This window comes from Bidens hawaiensis, unplaced genomic scaffold (genome assembly GCF_021521415.1).
Source record: "Bidens hawaiensis isolate Kalapana, Puna unplaced genomic scaffold, B.hawaiensis_p1.1 tig00011793_1, whole genome shotgun sequence".
In the NCBI taxonomy this organism is placed as follows: Eukaryota; Viridiplantae; Streptophyta; class Magnoliopsida; order Asterales; family Asteraceae; genus Bidens; species Bidens hawaiensis.
This window is the reverse complement of record NW_027491937.1, coordinates 286,281-308,591: the sequence shown is the minus strand read 5'-3', so window position 1 is coordinate 308,591 and position 22,311 is coordinate 286,281. Positions and strand designations below refer to the sequence as shown.

At 38.0% G+C, this 22,311-nt stretch overlaps 3 protein-coding genes across 4 annotated transcripts; 1 reads left to right on the top strand and 2 right to left on the bottom strand.

Moving 5' to 3' along the window:
* Positions 1 to 776: 776 nt before the first annotated feature.
* LOC143539047 (fumarate hydratase 1, mitochondrial) lies at positions 777 to 3,504 on the top strand. The gene is made up of 13 exons (XM_077032467.1): positions 777 to 1,085; positions 1,363 to 1,512; positions 1,595 to 1,705; positions 1,800 to 1,883; positions 1,980 to 2,078; positions 2,186 to 2,236; positions 2,326 to 2,375; positions 2,455 to 2,536; positions 2,626 to 2,720; positions 2,800 to 2,866; positions 2,970 to 3,020; positions 3,206 to 3,301; positions 3,406 to 3,504. The coding sequence occupies exons 1-13, from the start codon at positions 1,032 to 1,034 to the stop codon at positions 3,466 to 3,468; spliced, it is 1,053 nt and encodes a 350-aa protein (XP_076888582.1). The 5' UTR covers positions 777 to 1,031; the 3' UTR covers positions 3,469 to 3,504.
* Positions 3,505 to 5,660: 2,156 nt separating this feature from the next.
* Positions 5,661 to 7,671, bottom strand: LOC143539045 (large ribosomal subunit protein eL19y-like). Of its 2 annotated transcripts, XM_077032466.1 has the most exons (6): positions 7,516 to 7,671; positions 6,498 to 6,620; positions 6,104 to 6,417; positions 5,963 to 6,021; positions 5,834 to 5,860; positions 5,661 to 5,789 (listed from the first exon to the last, which is right to left on the bottom strand). In XM_077032466.1, the coding sequence occupies exons 1-5, from the start codon at positions 7,625 to 7,627 to the stop codon at positions 5,836 to 5,838; spliced, it is 633 nt and encodes a 210-aa protein (XP_076888581.1). In that variant the 5' UTR covers positions 7,628 to 7,671; the 3' UTR covers positions 5,661 to 5,789; positions 5,834 to 5,835. The 2 variants fall into 2 exon arrangements, with proteins under 2 accessions (XP_076888581.1, XP_076888580.1); XM_077032465.1 differs by having other exon boundaries at positions 5,661 to 5,860.
* A 5,027-nt stretch (positions 7,672 to 12,698) lies between these two features.
* LOC143539044 (ethylene-responsive transcription factor ERF071-like) lies at positions 12,699 to 14,360 on the bottom strand. The gene is made up of 2 exons (XM_077032464.1): positions 13,966 to 14,360; positions 12,699 to 13,291 (listed from the first exon to the last, which is right to left on the bottom strand). The coding sequence occupies exons 1-2, from the start codon at positions 14,135 to 14,137 to the stop codon at positions 12,762 to 12,764; spliced, it is 702 nt and encodes a 233-aa protein (XP_076888579.1). The 5' UTR covers positions 14,138 to 14,360; the 3' UTR covers positions 12,699 to 12,761.
* Positions 14,361 to 22,311: the final 7,951 nt, after the last annotated feature.

Here is a 22,311-nt window from a genome sequence, read left to right as displayed (position 1 = left end):
GATTTCAATGACGTCGTGTCACTATTTCCTTTCGATGAATCACAGCAAAATCAAATGGCGATGACGGTGGTTCAAGCATTTCGTCGAACACCTGGTGGGTCGACCATTGTTGCAGCTACGTGCTGGAGACATTTGTCTACGGGTTTTAGAGAAGAAGGAGATACCTTTGGACCCATTCAAGTCCCAACTCATAAGTTCGTCTTTTCGTTTCGTTTAATTACTCGTTTATTTGATAGTTTTAGGATCTTTTTTTCCCCTAAATCACGTGCCAGTTAATTGAAAATAAACACCTTAATACTATGCTTCAGTATAGCTGAATATTAGAGAACATGTATGTTATTATGATTTATGATAAAGGGTTGTTCCATGAGTTCATATAAAACATTAAGCATTATGTAATTCATTCTTTTTTACAATTTCATACTCTGCACGGTAATCCAAGTATCTAATCTAACCACTACTATGCTTCAGTCTTATGCCCCTTGCAGAGCCGTCCCCGAGAATCGTTAAAAAATTTTGGGCCAAAGACGAGAGAAAACTTGTGTCTATAGTAAAAAGGCTTTTCTTATTGGGCTTAAACAATTACCTTTTTAAATGGGCTTGATGGTTATCATTTGGGTTGTGCAATTTTATTTAATTTTTTAGAAAAATGAGCTTAAATGAATTGAGTAATTAGGTTTAAACATTAAAAATACATTTTTTTTTCAAAACAAAATGTATATAAATTTTAAAAAAATAAAAATAAAATTCGGGTCTAGCAGAGTGATCGGGCCGGGTACGGTCACCCATTTTGTGATAGGAAGCCTAAACAAAGCTTATATTTCCTACTTGATGTACTATTTGATATGCAATATAACACCTTGGCTGCAAGCCTGCAATACTTGTTTTTACCACAAAACATAAATTTGATTGGTGGTAATGGACTTGCATTTGTTTCTTTTCACTAATTATAAACCCCATTTTTTAGGTTATGGGGAGCTCAAACGCAAAGATCTTTACAGAATTTTGAAATCGGAGGTGACCGTGAAAGAATGCCGGAACCAATCGTTCGTTCTTTCGGAATCCTCAAAAAGTGCGCTGCTAAGGTTCTTGCAAACTCACAACAGTTTTTCTTTATACATAAGTTAAGAAGCATTAACATTTTTTTTATTAACAATCAAATAAAACATGTTCGACACTGTAAATTATCTTCAGTTCATCAGAAATAATTGAATATGGTTTTAGACTCTTCATTTAAATGGCAAAAGTTATGTAAACTCTAAGATTTTACAACACTTGCTTATATTTTGTTTTACTGTCTATCAAACACTGTGGTACTTTAGATGCTATATTATATGGTTAATGAGATTATGTTCATTACAGGTAAACATGGAATACGGTCTTGATCCATCCATTGGTAAAGCAATAATGGAAGCTGCGCAAGAAGTGGCTGAGGGAAAGTTAAATGATCACTTTCCACTTGTTATATGGCAGACCGGAAGTGGCACTCAAAGCAATATGAATGCCTACGAGGTAACTATAGTACTTTTCATTTTTCAACAATACTTATCATATTCTTTTAATTATGCTACTCTTTTCAAAACATGCATGATAGGTCATTGCAAATAGAGCAGCTGAAATACTTGGCCATAAGCGTGGTGACAAGTTTGTGCATCCAAATGACCATGTAAACAGATCACAGTCCTCAAACGATACATTCCCAACTGTAAGTTTTTTGAAAAAATCATTTTCAATTCATTCTTCTTTTTTTGTTACTTGTTGACTCTCCAGGTGTTGACCAATGTTTGACTTGTTCATAGGTTATGCATATTGCAGCTGCAACCGAAATCAACTCTAGACTTATCCCGAAACTTAAGCAGTTGCATACAGCCCTACAAGCAAAGGTAATTAAGTATTTAATTGTATGGTTTAACTTCATAGCCATACTTTTCTTTTTTGGTACCAGTGTGATGCTTACCGAGTGCTTTTACTTTTGACAGACAAATGAGTTTTCTGATATAGTTAAAATTGGGCGGACTCATACGCAAGATGCGACACCCTTGACTCTCGGGCAAGTGTTCAGTGGCTACACAACACAAGTATGTTTTCTCATCTCATTCTTTGAAATTAATCTGGCTAATATTTTAACTTTTAGATGGATAAATCAAATGTTTTCTGGTTAGGAATAAGTATTTTGTTGTTGCAGGTGAAGTATGGAATCGATAGGGTCATATGCACGCTCCCTCGCTTGTATCAGGTTGCCAATCATATCTTTTATGTTAACATATATCTCTGTGTCTGTACGTGTGAGTGAATCATGACCGCTTTAGGTCTTCATGTTTTCAGCTTGCACAAGGTGGCACTGCTGTTGGGACAGGATTGAACACAAAGAAAGGGTACTTATATATTATTTCACAGTTTACTATCCTTCGTTAACCTTTTCTTTTGATATGATGACATATAATGCTGGTACAGGTTTGATGTAAAGATTGCTGCAGCTGTAGCTGACGAAACAAGGTTGCCATTTATAACAGCTGAAAATAAGTTTGAGGCGCTGGTTGGTTTTATTTTTCTAACTGATACTTGTTTTAATATAGTTCAATATGGAAGAAATGTTTGTTATATTACCTCACATTATATTATCAGGCTGCACATGACGCCTTTGTTGAAGCTAGTGGAGCCCTAAACACAATTGCCACTTCTCTTATGAAGATTGCAAATGATATACGATTCTTAGGAAGGTATGAAGTTGCAGATTTATATCCATTTTACTTAATAAGATGTTTTGTACTCATTTTATCTTCCACTTTATGCATGTAGCGGTCCACGTTGTGGTCTTGGGGAGCTTATTCTTCCTGAGAATGAACCTGGTAGCAGCATCATGCCTGTAAAGTCACCATCTTATATACGCTTGCAAAAATCTTATTTCTTACAATTTGGATACTAAATCTAGCAACTTTATTGATTATTGACCGTGTTGTCTATTTTAGGGGAAAGTGAATCCTACACAGTGTGAAGTTCTGACTATGGTTTGTGCTCAGGTATGAATCTTTGTAAATTTATAATTTATGAGTAAGAAAACAGTATTATTATTATTATTATTTATTTGTTTAATTTTTTTTTGAAAGTTAAAATTATATTTCTCATTAAACTCAAAACGATTACAACTCAAAACAGTATTATTACATTGATAATGTAAATGACATTAATGTCTGTTCTTATGCAGGCAATTGGAAACCATGTCGCCCTTACAGTTGGTGGTTCAAATGGACATTTTGAGCTCAATGTTTTCAAGCCAATGATTGCTAGTACTCTTCTACACGTAAGTGGTCTCAACTTCAAACTCAAATGTATATATTTATCACTAAAGTCATTTCATTATATAATAATCTTGAGTGGCATTGAGTGTTGATATTGTTCTTACAGTCAATCAGACTTCTAGCCGATGCATCTGCTTCTTTTGAAAAGAACTGTGTAAGAGATATTTAAGCAAATAGGGAAAGGATATCAAAGTTATTACACGAGGTAACCTAACAGTAAAAAGAAAGTTTTAAAAGTTACTATGATTTAGTGATTTAAGTACAATGTGATTCCTAATATTATTATCTTTCTTGATTCTTGCATTCACTTATGCTTGTGACATCCTTGAATCCTGTAAGCTTCTTTTTTATATTAAAACTATACTTCTTTTACATATGTTCATTTCTGAATATTAACCGAATAAACTGTCATTTGGAATTTGTTGATACAGAAAATTGGCTATGACAATGCTGCAGCGGTTGCGAAGGCTTCCCATAAGCAGGGATGCACACTCAAGGTATAAACAATCAAAAAGGCTGTACGTATAAACAATAGACATTGACTGACTTTCAACCCGCTTGAGATTACATTTCTAATGTGTGCAGGAAGCTGCTCTCCAATTAGGAGTCTTGAATAGTGAAGAATTCAATCAGCTTGTAGTGCCAGAAAAGATGACTGGCCCCACCGATTGAAGCAACATGTTATTGAACTTTTATGAAGTTGAAGCCATTTTTGTGAGATAGGAAATAAATGATCACTGGCGTATCATATTTCAGAAATTCATTCAAGTATTTTGTCGTTCCAGAGCGAGCAGCATCATTTGTTCATGGATGTTAGATATAGAGGAAACTACAAGTCACCGGAGATATTTTGCCTGATAAGGTTTCTTAATCTTGTTGCTTATATCAGACGAAATAAAAATTAGTTAAATGGCATGTAAATATGTAATTGTTCCAGCAGCAAGATTTAAATAAGAAAATTCTTCAGTGGTAATCATCAATAGCAAGTCACTATTGATTAGTTGCAATTTGGTCAATCGGTAGTAATCGAGTGTCAACAGCAACTGAACTATTAATGGTAACTAAGTTGCCACTAATAAGTTTTTTTGCTTAAGGTTTTCTACTAATATAACTGTTTAACCGTTGATTGTTATGAGCTATGACCTCAACTGAAATGCTACAATCCCATATAAGAAAGGTCTTATGTGTTTGTATGTAAATATATATTTATATTATTACTTTAAAACTTTCCTTTTAGATGACCAAACAAAAAAACTTGCCTTTTAATGCAACCAACTTTTAGAACATACCTTTTGAGGTTGGTTTCCAACACTGAAAAGTTTCTTCATGAAAGTATATCAATATTTTACACATTTTTTCACATCAAAAGGTAGTTCTGAAAGTTGGTTACATCACAACAATACAATAACAATAGGCTAAGATTGTATACATCATTTCAGAAATAATCTACTTTCAATAATAACGATATAAGACTTCGTGTTACAGCTTTGAACCATTGGCAAGTGGTTTACGTACAAGGATCACAACCCAACTAAACACGAGCCATTCATCCAACGGGTTAGATGGGTCAATCACTTTACGACCTAGAGCCTTTTAGACTCAACAACTCATGAAAACACTCTGTTGCTGACTGCGTTGGGAGCAACAATCAAGATTATTTGCATAAGGTGATTGTCATCACCGATTCCATAAGCTTGCGAGATCATAATTCAATGTAATGGATGTGTTTTTCACATTTTATATGATTTGTCAGTTGAAAGAGTTTAAGCTCCAAACACTCAAGCAGAGGTGATAGTTTCGAGCCATTTACTTTTAAATTGGTTTTATATTTTCAAATGTAAACCCTCTTATATCGTTATTATTGAAAGTAGATTATTTCTGAAATGATGTGTACAATCTTAGCCTATTGTTATTGTATTGTTGTGATGTAACCAACTTTCAGAACTACCTTTTGATGTGAAAAAATGTGTAAAATATTGATATACTTTCATGAAGAAACTTTTCAATGTTGGAACCAACCTCAAAAGGTATGTTTTGAAAGTTGGTTGCTTAGGTCGAGCGTTTCCATGAACATGTTATGAACATAGGTCAGGGTTACATGACTTCGTGTCAGGGTTACGTAGGTCGAGCGTTTCCATGTTTGGTTTAGAATAGTACATGTTTAGCTAAACAGTTCGTGTATGTAGTAGCTTAAGTTTAACTCATAATAGAACCGATACCAACAAGGAAACTGTTTTGGCCTTTCGGGTTGTCATGGAGATGATATGGATAGCAATACGTACAGAGCAATCGCCCACATTTTAATCTTGTGTCATTACTGAATTTCTATTGAATCTCACACCAAAAGATTGTCAAAAAAAATGCCAAGTGCAAGTAACAAACCGAACTTCAAATAAAAATTTCATGTCATCATGATTTTTAAATCAGCTCAACAAAAACTGTTTTAAGAAGTGCAAAAAGTCGAAGAACAAAACTTGAAGATTAATTAAAGCACCCGCTTTCTTCACCTCTAACATTGACAAAAAAAATTCGAAACTCACTTCTTGGATTTCTTTGTTGCCCTGAAAAAAGAACAAGACAATATTCATCAAATATCATATAAAAGAATATCATACAGTCCGACAAAATTCATAAATAAGTAAGCAGCAAATGTGTTCACTTACTGTGCAGGTTGTGCGGCAGGAGCAGCTGCGGCTGGAGCTGGCACCTTCTCCTGTGGGCCCTGTACAAAATAAGTTAACACTTAGTTAATTAAATGTCAATTTTACCCTTAATGCAATTATAACACCAAATAGATAAACTACCTGAGCTAAACGTTCCTCCCTGCGAGCCAACTTCCTTTCACGACTAGCCTTGTTCTTGGCACGCTTAGCCTCGAACTGGTCAGACAATGTCTTCTCTCTAGCCTTCTCAGCCTTTGACTTGTGAATACTTTCCATCAACACACGCTTATTCTTGAAAACATTACCCTTCACCTTCATGTACATGTCATGGTACATGTGTTTGTCAATCTTCTTAGCCTCACGGTACTTGCGAAGTAAACGCCTAAGCACTCGCATCCTCCTCATCCAGAGAATCTTTGTTGGCAACCTAGCCTCCCTTGTACCCTTACGCTTACCTAAAGTTTATAATCATAGTTTTAGTTATCAAACACCTAAAATCTTGGAATTATTTTAAAAAAAAGTTAGAAACAAATACCGTATCCAGAGTGACGACCCTTCCTCTTTGCTTCCTTCATGCGACGGGCACGTGATCTTGAATGAATCTTGGTTGGCTTCCTGATGATGAATCCATCCTTGACCAACTTTCGTATGTTTTGACCTTTAATTAACCATCAACGAACAGCAAGTAAAATAAAAACAGTGTTCAGAATATTTAATCAAATAGTTTGTTCATTTTACTTCAATATAAACCTACATTTTGCTTGTATATAATAGCAAACATAAACACTCAAATGCTTCAAACAATCAAATCGATCAGTGATATAAAGTTAAGTATCAATAAGGCTATGTGCAGTAGAGGAGCTACAAAATAAGGCGTTTTGTGTCATGTGGCGCCTAGTCAGCAAAAAATGGGTTTTTGTTTTAGAGATGTAGTGATGTTGGAGCCCCCATAAATATATGTATATATATATATATCACACACATTGAATATAATAATAATAATAATAATAATAATAATAATAATAAAAGCAGAGGATGGAAGGGCTACAACTATTTCTCGCCCCCCCCCCCCCAACCCCAAATGGCCCCTTTGTAGCCCGGGGGTGGTGTTCCACGAACTTATCGCCCCAAACCTCCCAAATTTGTCGCCCACTACATATAGCCTAACTAACAGATTATGTTTCCTGGTAACCGGCAGTCAGTTATCCATCAAAGAACAGCAAGTAAAATAAAATCAGTTTAGAAAGTTAAAATCAAATTGTTTGTTTTTACAACTTCAGTATAAACATCCTACATTTTGCTTATATAAAATAATAATAATAATCATAAACAATCATATGCTAAAAATAATAACAAAAATCAATAATATCAAGTTACAGATTTTTCTTATATAACATGCCAAATCATAACAATCAAATGAATCAATTAAATCTCTTATTAACCATCTATCAAACCTAATTTCGTAACACATAACATAAGCTCAAAGCTCGTAGCTAATCCGCAAACACCTAACAATTAACAAGATATATACAAATATAATAAGAGGTGCATACGAGAATTAGCCATGGAGATCTCGTTGACTTCATTAGGATCAAGCCAGACTTTGCCTTTGCCGCATTTGAGGACGCTGGCGGACAGCCTCTTCTGTAGCTTCAACGACACCATCTCCGATCACTCAATCACCACTGACTGCTGCAAATAAGAAACCAACCTAGGGTTTGTGCTAATATCTATCTATTATCTTTTTTAGGGTTTACGATTTGGTAATTGGAAACTGGGCTGGGCTCGTTAAGAGACCCATTTATGTTTATGGAAGTAGAGGTGTAAAAATAACCGGTTTGAGACTGGTTCATGGCAAAACCGGCCCTAATCACTGGTTTTGGTACCGGTTCCTCTTTTGAACTACTAAACCGGTTCTAAACCTAACGATTTGGGTCAAACCGGTTTTGACTAGGCTTTGACCAAACCGGTTTGGTTTGGGAAACCAACCCTTTAATAAAATACATTGGTTGATCGAGGAGTCATAACATTGTTATGCATAACATGTTGAGTACGAGGAACCCAAAAGGAATAAACATGTGTTGGTTGTCAATACCGCTTTTACACGTTTGATCACTTTGCATGAAACGACTTTTAAGATGGCCTGACCCAACCGACTTTTAAGCGATTAACTAACATGTGCTAATCACCAAAAGACAAAATCAACCCATTCGTTAGAGTAATTGTCTAGAACATAACAAAATCATATTTAAGTTCCAAAAAGGTTTTCTCCATGGGGGGCTGGGGGTCATGGGTTTGACTGCTTTGAGTCTTGAAAATGGAATTTTTGTTCTATAACTTTCACAGAATTAGAAGAGTTAATTGTTAAAAAGAAAAATAAAAGAAAAATACATGTGATACTTTGTTGATAAATGTATATTGTTTTGTTATTTGTGTTGATTATAGTTAGTTAATAACTTAATATATGGTCTTTGACAAGGTTATTTTTTGTTCCATGCAAGTGCATGTGTTGCTTTTGTCTTTTGGCCATTTACATGTGTTGTTTTGTTGATTAATAAGTTTTGTCGTGAGAGTTAGTGTTGAATACTTGAACCGGCCATCTACATAGGTTAATGGTTTGAGACTTTGAGATGCCCACTACAAAACAATTTTATAGGAACTAAAAAATCGTGTAACACACATAAACACAACACGTGTATTTGCTGGTTGAAGAACTTGGCTCGTTCAAATTGAAAAAAGATTATTTGCCTAATTTCCGTTTCCCATACTATACTTTAAAATCTTAAATTTTCATTTTTATAGAGAAATTATTTAAACAATGGTAACTTATTTATAAACTTAAAAATTTTGACATAAAAGTACATGTATTCGCATAGTTTAATTTAATACATAAAACTTGTTGATAAAATAAAAAAAGTAAATAAATTGTTTGCACGAGTTAACCTGCGATCTGCATGGAACCGACCCGAAGATGCATGTTTAAATAAAACTCAAACCATATATTACGTGTTATATAGTGTCATATTTTCATGTTTAACAAGCTTACACCATAGTGAAAATTATAGGAAAAAGTATAACAAATGATAATTTTTAAACTTAAAACAGTTAAAAGTAAACTGTAGATTCTATTTAGTTTTGAAAGTCAAGTAGTCAACAAAACAAAACTCCTCTGGTAGGGCTCATTGTGCACATGATGTCGTCCAGATGTAAAAGTTGACACACCCTAAAAACCAGCGGCGCCGTCTTAATATCCTCCACCCATTGGAACACGTTATGCCGAGTGTTTTTTTTATTTATTTTAATATACTTGCTGTTCAAATTTTTGTTTAATAAATGTCTACTTGCATGAACTAAAGAACAAAACAAGAATATTCGTTTGAAATCAAAGCAGCTAGAATCAGTGGCGGAGCCACATACAACTCACCGGGTTCGGCCGAACCCGGTTCATTTCCGGTTTTACATATAACTTACAGGTACGATTTAACGAGCGAACCCATTTTTTTTCAGCGAGCGAACCCAGTGTCACAAAATCTCCGCAAATATTTCACCGTTTTCCGGAAAAAAAACAAAAGCTTGAATTTTAGAGAGAGACAACGATGTCGTTTTCTTCAGCTAGCATGTTGTCGTTTTTGTGATATTTTGACTACATGCTGTTTAATTTTAGAGAATCCATTTAAATTTTTTTTATTTATATGACTATGTATTTTATTTTAATGGTGACAATGCACTTTTCTTATGGTTGTGATATTGCGTTTTATTTATTTGGCCGAATGACCGACCCGACCCATCCAGGCCTGAAAACTTTGACGTTGGAAAAAAGTCAAAGATCGAAAAATTCCGAACCCATATAAAAAAATTTTTTGCTCCGCCACTGGCTAGAATATTAGTTTGATTGACAAGTTCAAGTCATGCAATTCTAAAGGATGTCATATTTGGTTTGCTAAACATGACAAAAACTTCAAATTCGTTTATACTTTATAATAACTTAAGCTCGCTATTTGAAATTTGGACAAGATATTATAAAAGTGTTAATATAGATAATTGTGGCACTATTGTGCGAGCAAGCTCTTTTGCTTCTAATTTTTTTAACAACAAAATTTCATATTTATCTTGTACTTATAAGGATTTGAACCCTAAACCGTCATACCAATATTATTGTAATTCAATTAGTAAATTTATCACTTACAATAATATCAATATTACAACATCATCATAAATCATAATCACTTGTCAGATCTCCAATTATTTTTTCTTTCAATAAACATAATTATGTCAAGAATCAGTATGAAAGTGTAAAATGGTTCTTCAGTAATTTTGAATTTAATCGTATCTGTGATTTTTTTCCTAGCTTACTTATTACATGTTCTTAAACATTATTAAGATTTCCCTTCAACAAATTAGACTCGTTCATTTAACTGTAAAAAAACAGATAAGCATGATAATTATAATCATCCTAACGCCGTTCCGATTTCATATAGATACGAAAAGCTATTAGTGAAATTATGATTTACTCCATAAAAATGTATTGAAGTTTACGTATAGTAGAACATTTACCTCAAAACTCACTCTTTCATGTAAACAAGTCTAAAATATTACAATTTTACATACAAGTTTGTTTGATGATATGTCACCGATTACAATTTATTGGGTTTTTAAAGTAAAAATTAAGTACGTTTATCCTCACCCTGAAAAATACATTTGTTGATTGTAAACCAAACATTGAATTATAAATTTGTAGACATTCACCATAATCACTGTATATGGTTATTTTTTTTAATAACTTCTCTTACGTTGTAAAGATACCGACTATGGCCAAGTAATCCCAATTAATCCTAGTTAATATCAGTTAATCCTGATTAATTTAGATTGATTCCTATTGTGCGCTAGTCTCACCAACCATCTGACTAACAACTAGCGATTACTAAAACATTGTTACATCCTACTCTCTTTTTTGTTTTACTATTTTAAAGGTTTTCAAATCAATATATTATTTAAAAGAGAAGTATTCTTTTAGTCACAAGATTAAGAAAAAAAATCGTTATGCATTTAATAATCATGTTAAGAAATCCATTAGTTGACCGACATCTCATTGACTTTTGTCAATTGTTAAACACATTGTTGTTGGTCAAAACTAAGTTACAAAAATAAACTATCCTTAATTTTACAAGTATGAATAAGTTTGACTCAGTCGAATGTAGCCAAATGCTGCCCAAATTCTTCTTTCCTCCCACCAATCCTTCGGCCTTAGGGTCAATTCCAGGAAAAGTAAATGTTAATTAAAAAAAAAACTAAAGTATGTGCATTTAAATAACCATGACACTTATATTCATTATAAAGGGTGTTTAATCAACACCTTAAAACTTGTATTAGAAAATCTCATAAAATATACATATACTTACTTTTTAAATATGTACTTTTACCAACCTTAAAAACGAGTCTGTACTTAACAAACTCGTTTTTTAAAAGGGAAAATACCCAAACTAGCATACTTTAACTAAGAATTTATAGAAATAGCCCAAGACCAACCAAAATTCCCAAACAAGCCTAAAATCCCGTTGGATTCCACTATGAAGGGGCTTTGTCAAGTACACAGTTGTTGAAGTTAAAAGACAAGTGGGAGTCGCTTGGCGATGTATCAGGAAGCTTTGATCGACAAAGGCCTTAAGAACTATGACTGAAAGAAAACTATCTGTGCATAAAGATTACTTCCAATTTAAGTGAATTTCTTCACATTAAGAGTTGCCATCAACAAAAATACACACAAAAGACTCCCTTGCAACCTAGAGGGTCAATGCCGAACAATTATGTGTGTTATAGTTCATCTTCTGCTTGTGGAGCATCTGGAAAGCAATAAATGTTAAACTATTCAACGAGAGAAACATTATGCCGAAGGAGGCATCGGAGAAAATTTTATCTTGTTTCTTCTTTTATTAAGCTAAAACATAGACGGAAAATGTTGTTACTAAATTGAGAATATTTTCATTATTGTGTATTTTCAGACTTGGGTAGCCTTGTTAGCATATGACCGTTCTCTTGTTCAGTTATACTCGTGCTTTAGCAGTTTAGTGTCTCTTATACAAAAGTAGTTTAAGAGAATAAGAGATACTTTATTTTGAACAAACTTGATTTCAATAAAAGTATATATCAGAATATGATAAAAAAAATATACTTAAATATGTGTATTTAAATAATCATGACAATGTGGCATAATCATTGTCTTAAGTGATTTTAATCATCACCTTCAAACTTGTATTAGAAAATCTTTTCTGATTAAGCAGACAATAAAATATACATATATTTTGTTTGCCAAAACCACATCTTACCAACCTTAAAAACGATTCCGTGATGAACAAACTCCATTTCTTTAAATATGTACTTTTAATTGTCATTAACGATTTTTACAACAAATTATATAATATATATATATATATATATATATATATATATATATATATATATATAAATTGCAACTATCTATACGAAATGGATGCATTAGAGGTTGTACCTTATACTTATTATGTTGTAAATTGTGTTAAAAGAGTGTACCTTTGGTTAGTTTTGTTGTATGGCTGATGTCTTAATCAGAAGGTTAAATAATTAAATCTAGTTCATTTTCATCACTTAATCACAGATTAAATACTTAATCACAGATTACTTGAAAAGAAACTTAAATTACTTAATCACAATTTCATATTCATATCCAAAGAAACTTAAATACTTAAATCACAAATTACTTGAAATTAAAGCCTTAAACAAAACACCTTAACACCAACACATTTAAAGGTTAACAATTTCCTAATTACATAACACCATCATCGAAACTCCATAGCTCGATCAAATCACCCTCCTGAACACTCACTGGAGCCACTGCTGACGGCCCGTCAAGATACGGAATCTCATAAAACTTCATACACGTCTCAAACGCCATAAGCTCCTCTGACAGCTTATGCACTATAATATCTTCTTGAACCGGCTCAACTTTCTTCACCGGTTCAGGAACAAACGTTACTTCTTCATCAGAAAGCCCGGTAACATAACCGGTGTGAGGTTCGCAACTGTTGTTGTTTAGATTAATATGCGATTGGTCGTAAGAGTATTCTACTTCGTTTGGGAAGTTGACTTTGGCTTTTCTGCCACGGATTTTGCGAGCTGCTTTGTCGTATGCTCTGGCTGCTTCTTCGGCTGTGTTGAATGTGCCTAGCCACACGCGAACGCCTTTACTTGGATCGCGTATCTCGGCTGCCCATTTGCCCCATGGACGCTGGCGGATTCCGCGGTATAAGTTCTTTCGTTGTCTTTTGTTACGACTCTTGTTATTGTTGTTATTTTCTGTTTGATAAAAAGCCACTATCAGAAATGAAACTTAATGCCCCAAAAGGCCAAAATAAAGTGTCATGACTCATGACATATCCATGGAACTCTTGTTTGATTTCACACCATCAAACAGTCGTTTACGAAACACGCAAATGACAGTTTCTGGTCAAGAAAATCTAACTTCGAATATTTTTCGTTAGATTTCAAAAGATGTTGTGGCGCAACTTGTTGTCCGTTTACCTGTCACTCTATTGTATTATTGTAATTATTTTAAGTTTAGTGAGAAATCTTCGTTATTAAAAAATAATGATTTCATAGCATCAAATGGCTGTCTACCAATGACCATTTTGAGAAAAATAAAATAAAAATCAAACTTTAAAATTTATGCATGTTATTTCTTACAATCAAATGCTCTATCAAATGCTATCAACAAAACACTAGATGACCATTTTGACAAAATTAAAAGATTAAAAAAATATTCAAAATTTGAAAATTACTGGCCAGAACGCCCGTTTGAATAAAATCTCAACGGCCGTTCTAACCAAAAGGATTCAAATTACAAAATTATTGATCAGAACCGTTGTCTGTCTGATATTACGGCCGTTCTGACCATAAACGGTCAAAACTGAACACGTTAATTTTCTTGTAAATAAAATACGAGAAACAAAAGAAACAAATGAAGTGGTTACCTGAAAATGAAATATCTCGCTTATGAGAATAATTAGTTTGTTGAGCAAACATATTAAATTCAGCTTCGAACGGGTTGAGTTTCGGGTAAAAGGTGGAGTCGGGCCAGACGTTGTTCGGGTTAGGACGTCGGGAACGAGGGATGAGATCGGCTAGAATAGCACCACCACACATGGCCACTTGTTGCAAATGATTAATTTAAGGTTGTAGAATAGGAATGAGAGATGTGAGTGGAAGTATTGAGCAAGTAAGGGGTTTAAGTAGCTGGGACAATGGTGCTTGACAGTGGATAATAATGAACCTTCGTGGGGTTGTCGCATTTAGATTAATATTGCCTTACTGTTGATTAAGATTAGGATGACCTTAAAAAACAAATGTTTATGTTTGCGGAGGAAGTTCTAGAAGTTTATTTTATAAAATAAACTTTTTTTAGTTTTGTTTGAAGTTTTATCTACGTTTCATTGCTTTCGTGTATATATTGCTTAGTGTGTGTTGTACAAATTTAATAATTAAGGTTTATAAAACGTACATATTAAGCTTAGAGTTTCTTATGCAGGAGCATCGGTCCATTAAGTTGGCCCGGCCCAACGGTTTATTGTTATTTATAAATATGGTTGTTAGGTCATTTGTTTACTCAGTTGATTATTTTGATTAAGGAATTTGTAAGTTTTAAGCTTGTTTACCGAGTATTTCGGTTTGGGTTATTTTGATAATGATCAATTGTTCTTGAGCCATTTGAGTAAAAACGTGGAATCGGTATCATTTGGTATCAGAGCTTTGGTTTGTTTAAATGGCTCTGCGTGAAGGCGAGTATTTTCTTGTTCGAAGAGTCTCCGGCCGAGGCATCGACAAAAACATTGGTGGTTCACGTGCCCGTGGAGAAGATTGACTACCTACTTGCAGATTCGCCGCCCGAGGCAGCGATGGAGTTTGTTCTGACCCACGGGATCTTGAAGAGATCAAACGACTCCGACAACGAGTCTGAGATCTTGAGGAGATCGAACGGCCCCGCCAACGAGTCCGAGATCTTGAGTTACAACAGGAGATGCGTGTGAAGGAAACCGAATCGGGAACTATCGTCTGGGACGATGTGAACGAGGAAGAGGAGCATCCTTTCGACCATCCCAACCCCCGGTTCGACGAGCCGATCTATCAAGAAAAGTGTTTATTGGAAGACAAACTGTCACACCCGGCCCTGAAACGGCGGAAACAGCCGGGCGCGCGCGAGTGGGGATTGATAATTAAGCACGGGCCATTGCAAACATTCAAAGTAAGATTTTCATTGCGCATGAAATGTTTAATACAAATACATTACATTGTTTAAAGATTACATAAAAACATCCAAGTATAAAAACTGTTGAAGATTTCCACGCCATATCCCCTTTGCGTGGCGGGAACAACCGCGCGCATCGAAGGGATAGAACTAAAATCTTCCAAAAAGCTAGTTTTAGATGTTCAGCGTGAGGTGCTCTAAGTGTGACTCCATGCGCTACCTAGTTATCTCCTGAAAGACACGTAAAACATTTGAATCAGTATAAACTGAGTGAGTTCACAAGTTTTAGTAACTTGATAATTCGTATTGCATCATAGTCTTGATAAAATCATTCTGAAACATAATTCTGTTAGCATCATTAAAACACGTGCTTAGTAAAACATAGTTCTGATAACATATTCTGATAAAATCGTTCCGCGGCTACGCGCGAACATTTCTGGGAACCGTGCTCGTCTGTGTAAGTGGCGCTGCCACTACGAGCGAAATAAGTAATACCGTCCCGCGGGTTACGCGCGGACACTTCTGAAAAACCGTGCTCGTCTGTGTGAGTGGCGCTGCCACTACGAGCGAATAATACCGTCCCGCGGGTTACGCGCGGACGTTGTGCCGGAAAACAAGGCGCTCGTCTGCGTAAGAGGAGCGACCTCTACGAGCGGGCTCAATCCCATAGTACTGCCCCGTGACATGCTAGGCACTCGTCTGTGTAAGAGGTGCGACCCCTACGAGTGGGTGGATCAAACCAGCAGTCCCTACCCTTAGAGTTCCAATGGTAAAGTGATCACTTACTCGTATCGCACTCTCATCGAAAACCATAGATAACCGTTTGCATTGCTCGTAAATATACAATAATGAAACATTATTTAAACACATAATTGCTTGCATTGCTTGTAAAAGTACCATGATAAAACATAATTTAAGTACGTGTCCCTCGCCCCGAAAACAGTTTAAAAATAGTGAAAACAGTGAAAATAGGGGCTGTGAGACTCACCTGTGGTTCTTGTTAAGGGATTAATCGAGATTCGGGTTTTCTTGGTGTTGGCCTCGGAATTGAAGGTCTAGTAACAAGATCGGAAATGAAAACAACGGATGCTTGGGAGATGATTAGTGCAAGTTTGCAGTTCTTAAGAGGGAAGTTTGAAGTGTGTTTGGGTGATAATTTGGGTTACATATTTATATGCAAGATTTAGGGAACACAATCCCTTGCTTTAGGGGATTATAATCTTTTCATATCTAGGTGTAATGATGATAAAGTATGGAAATTATTATTATTTATTTAAAAGTGGAGGTGATTGGTCCTAGGGAGTGGATAAAAGATTCTGATTTGATTTGGACAGGTCATGCAGGTCTGTGGTTGGTGAGAGTAGGGTGGCTGACAGTTGACTTTTCATGTTACAGTATGCTTTTTCAGGTGCTTTTGTCAGCGTACAGTTAAAAAGTAGAAATCTCTGAAACACGCAACTGTTTCCTTTTTGGGCGGGAATAATCCCCTTATATCTGGAGATTAGGCTAAGTGTTCTGCGCGTATAGCTTTGTGCGCATAGCTTTCTGCGTGAAGGACATTTCTTTGCTGCGGGTAGGTACGTAACCTTCTCGCAGTCAGGGACATTGAGTTTCATTTGTAGATTCTCCAGGTGGTCTTGGTATTTCAACATAGTGATCAGTTATGTTGAAGTCAATTCCATCTTGGAGCTTCAGACAAACTAACTCTCAATGTTCCCGTCATACGGGGAGGTTAGTTCCCCTTCCGCACGCGCATAAACGATTTGGGATGCACCCGCCTTAGCATCATGCGGGGCGGTCAACCCATTAGACAACATAAAGTTAAGTTACATGAAAACATAAAGCCAAAACATTCGCGCATGGCGCATATAACAATTGCCCGCGCTGGTTCTTACATCGCGCGCTCGCGCAGGGCGCACATAACACATGCCCGCACTGATTCTAATATAGCGCGCTCGCGCAGGGCGCACATAACACATGCCCGCGCTGATTCTAATATTCACAATCACCTAATTATTAGGTTGATTACTTAGTTTATAGGATTGGGAAATTACCGGGTGTCACATTTTCCCCCTGTTAAGAGAATTTCGTCCCGAAATTTAAGAGACGTCGCTGGCAGAAGCCATGTTCTGAAAGAGGTGTGGGTATTTCTTGCGTATTTGATCTTCTCTTTCCCAAGTGAATTCAGGCCCACGCCTTGAGTTCCATTGAACCTTTACTAACTTGATTCTGCTTCTGCGTAACTTTTGTTCTTTCCAATCGGTTACTGCTATAGGTTCTTCTACGAAGTGCAGTTGTTTGTCGATGTGAATCTCTTCCCACGGTAGAATCAACGTTTCGTCAGATAAACACTTTTTGAGGTTGGACACATGAAACGTATCATGAACTCCACTGAGCTCGGCGGGTAAACGGAGTTTATAAGCAACCGGACCGATCCTTTCCAGGATCTCAAATGGTCCAATATAGCGCGGATTCAACTTTCCTCTCTTGCCGAAACGGGGGACTCCTTTCCATGGAGAGACTTTCAAAAGTACTCTATCCCCTACTTGAAACTCCAACGGTTTCCTTCGCACATCTGCGTAGCTCTTCTGTCTGTCGCGCGCTGTCTTAAGGCGATCCCGTATCTGAAAAATCTTGTCTGTTGTTTCTTGGATCAATTCTGGACCAGTCATTTGCTTGTCACCCACTTCAGCCCAGCACAGTGGGGATCTACACTTGCGCCCATACAAAGCTTCAAACGGCGCAGCCTTGAGGCTTGTGTGATAACTGTTGTTGTAAGAAAATTCAACCAATGGGAGATGAGTATCCCAGCTACCTCCGAAATCGATTGCGCACGCGTTCAGCATATCTTCCAATGTCTGGATTGTTCGCTCGCTTTGCCCATCCGTTTGGGGATGATAAGCCGTACTCATGTCAAGACGAGTACCTAAAGCCCCTTGTAACGATCTCCAAAACCTTGATGTGAACCGACTATCTCTATCAGAAATGATGGACACTGGGACTCCATGTTTTGAAACTACTTCTCGAATATACAATCGGGCTAACTTTTCCATCTTATCGGTTTCCTTGATCGGCAGGAAGTGCGCTGACTTAGTTAGCCGATCTACAATAACCCAGATCGTGTCGTAACCCCCAGGTGTCCTTGGCAGTTTGGTGATGAAGTCCATAGAGATTTGTTCCCACTTCCACATGGGAATTTCTGGCTGCTGAAGTAACCCCGAAGGCTTCTGGTATTCAGCCTTCACCTTCGAACACGTCAGGCACTTACTGACATACGTCGCGATGGCGCCTTTAAGATTGGGCCACCAATACAGCGCTTTAACATCTTGGTACATCTTGTCTGCGCCAGGATGTACGGAATACCGCGTCTTGTGAGCTTCGTTTAATACTTGCTCGCGCAATCCTCCCTTGAGAGGGACCCATATGCGGTTAGCGAAATATAGATTGCTGTTCTCTTTAAGTTCCAAACTCTTAATCATACCCCCAAGGGATTCGTTTTTAACAAATTCTGGTTTCAAGGCTTCTTGCTGAGCGTCTCGGATGCGGGTAGAGAGATCTGCGCAAATGGTCAACCTTAGAGCCTTGACTCGTAGCGTTTTTATTCGCTCCTTCCTACTTAGCGCGTCTGCTACCACATTCGCCTTTCCAGGGTGGTACTTAATTTCACAATCATAATCATTCAACAACTCCACCCATCTTCGTTGCCTCATGTTTAAATCCTTTTGATCAAATATATGTTGAAGGCTCTTGTGATCCGTAAAGATTATACACTTTGTACCATAGAGGTAATGGCGCCAAATCTTTAGCGCGAAGACAACCGCTCCAAGTTCCAGATCATGCGTTGAGTAGTTCTTTTCATTGGTCTTGAGTTGGCGCGAGGCGTACGCTATGACTTTGTCTCGCTGCATAAGGACACATCCGAGTCCCTGATGTGAAGCGTCGCAGTAAACGACGATGTCATCCGTCCCCTCAGGCAGAGACAAAATTGGCGCACTACATAACTTCTGTTTCAACATTTGAAACGCCGCTTCCTGATTTTCGCCCCAAACAAACTTCTTGTCTTTCTGAGTTAGCGCGGTCAGAGGTAGAGCTATCTTGGAGAAGTTCTCAATGAAGCGTCGATAGTAGCCAGCTAGTCCTAGGAATTGCCTCACCTCAGTTGGGGTTTTTGGCGCTTCCCAGTTTTCGATGGCCTTGACTTTGGAAGGATCAACGTGTATTCCTTTCTCGTTTACAACGTGACCGAGAAAGTGAACTTCTCTAAGCCAAAACTCACACTTGGAAAACTTCGCATACAACTTTTCTTTCCTCAACAATTCCAAAATCAATCTCAGGTGTTGCTCATGCTCGGCCTTGGTCCGAGAGTAAATCAGAATATCATCTATAATCACAATCACAAACTTGTCCAAGTATGGTTTGCACACGCGGTTCATCAGATCCATGAATACAGCCGGCGCATTAGTTAGCCCGAAAGGCATCACTAAGAACTCATAATGGCCGTATCTAGTTCGGAAGGCTGTTTTCGGCACATCTTCCTCATGGACCCTAAGTTGGTGGTATCCGGACCGTAGATCTATCTTCGAATAATAACTGGATCCCTGCAACTGGTCAAATAAGTCGTCAATCCTCGGTAAGGGGTACCGATTCTTGACTGTCAGCTTGTTCAGCTCCCTATAGTCAATACACATTCTGAACGAACCATCCTTCTTCTTAACAAACAGCACTGGAGCTCCCCAAGGTGAAAAGCTTGGGCGTATGAAACCCTTATCCAATAGTTCCTGTAACTGATTGGATAGCTCTTGCATCTCAGATGGAGCTAGTCGATAAGGCGCTCGAGCTACTGGCGCAGCTCCTGGGACTAAATCAATACGAAATTCGACTTGTCGCGGCGGCGGTAATCCGGGCAAATCTTCAGGAAAAACTTCTGGAAATTCGCGCACTACTGGTAAGTCTTCAATTCTTCGCTCATCTCCTATCTTCTCTACTACATGCGCCAGGAAGGCGTAGCACCCTTTCCTTAGGCATTTGCGCGCCTTTAGGCATGAAATCAGTTTCGTCGCAACTCCCCTTCTTTCCCCTTGAATCACCAAGGTTTCTCCGTTCAACAGTGGGATCCGAACCTGCTTCTCATGGCAAATAACCTCCGCGTGGTTCTCGACTAACCAATCTATACCTACCACAATGTCAAAACTTCCCAAGTCTATTGGCAACAAGTTAATATTGAACCCGTGACCTCCCATGACTATTACACATTGTTCAGTTCTTTCGTTCGCGCATAACTGCCTACCATTGGCTAGTTCTATAGTATAAGGTGTGTCTAGCCTACTGGTTGCTAGGCCTAGGGAGTCTTTAAACTCAGCGGATATAAAACTTAGGTCAGCGCCAGTATCAAATAAGACAGATGCAAAATGGCCGTTAAGCAAAAACGTACCGGTTACCACATTCGGCTCTTCTTTAGCTTCGCCCGCGCCGATCACAAAAGCTCTCCCGCGAGCTTGGTTTCCCCTTTGCGGGCAATCCCGACTGAAATGCCCTGGCTTTCCGCATGCGTAGCAGTTGTCACTGGCTCCAGCTTCCTTAGCACGGCAATTCACCGTCTTGTGCCCTGGCCTGTTACATTTGGCGCACATGACGCTCGCGCATTCACCCTCGTGGTGAAACTTGCATTTGTTGCACCATGGGTAAGGCCCACTGTATCCTTTCCTTGATGGCTCCGCGGCTTGGATCGCGTAAACCCTTGCGCTCTCCTGCTTCTTGAACGGTGGCTGCTTGGAGTCGGACCCTCGGTGGTGAGAGTTCCATTTCCTCTTGGAGTCAGAGGTTCGCTGCTCGTTTCCGCGCGTAGTCAACATACCCGCACGGACCGTATCCCTTGTAAGGGTGACGGCCCGCGCTACCGCCTCATCAAAGGTTGGAGGCGCTGCGGCGTTGAGCGGAAACCTAACAACAGGAGGTAACCCAAAGATATACCTCTCGATCTTCTTTTCCTCCGTGTTTGCCATGTCTGGCACCAACTGGCAAAGCTCGTTGAACCGGTTGTTGTAGGCGTCGATATCCGTTCCTACCATGGTGTGGTTCCAGAATTCCTGTTGTAGACTCTGAATTTCTGCGCGAGAGCAGAACTTTCTCATCAACATTTCCTTCAGCTCCTCCCAGGTCTTGTGAAGAGCAACTTCTCGCCCCAAAGTCTTCACTTGAAGCTTCCACCAAGACGAAGCTGCTTCTTGGAACATGCAGGTCGCGTAAAGGACCTTCTGGTTCTCACTACATCCGCTAATGGAGAGAACTGTCTCCATCTTGTCAATCCAGTTGTAGAGCCCAATGGCCCCTTCGGTACCCTTGAATGGCCAAGGCCTACAGGCCATAAATGTCTTATAGGAGCACCCTTTGTCCAAGGCTCCTGATTCGGGTTCTGGGGTCTCGTTCTCCTGACGACCCTGACTAGATTCGGCCTTGCTGGCCTCATGTGTTGCGATCGCTTGCGCGATTATTTCCGCGAGTTCCTCGGGTGTCATGGTAATTCCCTTGGCTCTAGTTGGAGGCATTCTCGCTTTAAAAGAGTGAAAATATATCAAACTTAGCGCATGTACTCTGAGCACATAATGTTCTTATCTTTATTCACTAGACACTGTGTGACCCGTGTTCCTAAGTGTGTGTATAGTTTCTTTTGAAAATATTTTCTTTGAAAAATATTTCATGCGATTCCCCAACGGTTATAGTCTAGGTTAAAACTTCTTTTCCTAGTTCGCTATAACCAGTGCTCTGATACCAATCTGTCACACCCGGCCCTGAAACGGCGGAAACAGCCGGGCGCGCGTGAGTGGGGATTGATAATTAAGCACGGGCCATTGCAAACATTCAAAGTAAGATTTTCATTGCGCATGAAATGTTTAATACAAATACATTACATTGTTTAAAGATTACATAAAAACATCCAAGTATAAAAACTGTTGAAGATTTCCACGCCATATCCCCTTTGCGTGGCGGGAACAACCGCGCGCATCGAAGGGATAGAACTAAAATCTTCCAAAAAGCTAGTTTTAGATGTTCAGCGTGAGGTGCTCTAAGTGTGACT

Bases quoted from the DNA above. Each gene is read 5' to 3' on its own strand.
- LOC143539045 (XM_077032465.1), bottom strand. From the start codon at position 7,627: ATGGTGTCGTTGAAGCTACAGAAGAGGCTGTCCGCCAGCGTCCTCAAA. The intron at 6,621-7,515 runs GTATGCACCTCT...GGTTAATTAAAG, and splicing joins GATCTCCATGGCTAATTCTC to GTCAAAACATACGAAAGTTG. The intron at 6,022-6,103 runs GTAGTTTATCTA...TATTTTGTACAG, and splicing joins GGGAGGAACGTTTAGCTCAG to GGCCCACAGGAGAAGGTGCC.
- LOC143539047 (XM_077032467.1), top strand. From the start codon at position 1,032: ATGCCGGAACCAATCGTTCGTTCTTTCGGAATCCTCAAAAAGTGCGCT. The intron at 2,537-2,625 runs GTTGGTTTTATT...TTATATTATCAG, and splicing joins AAAATAAGTTTGAGGCGCTG to GCTGCACATGACGCCTTTGT. The intron at 3,021-3,205 runs GTATGAATCTTT...GTTCTTATGCAG, and splicing joins TGACTATGGTTTGTGCTCAG to GCAATTGGAAACCATGTCGC.
- LOC143539044 (XM_077032464.1), bottom strand. From the start codon at position 14,137: ATGTGTGGTGGTGCTATTCTAGCCGATCTCATCCCTCGTTCCCGACGT. The intron at 13,292-13,965 runs GTAACCACTTCA...TTTATCAAACAG, and splicing joins GCGAGATATTTCATTTTCAG to AAAATAACAACAATAACAAG.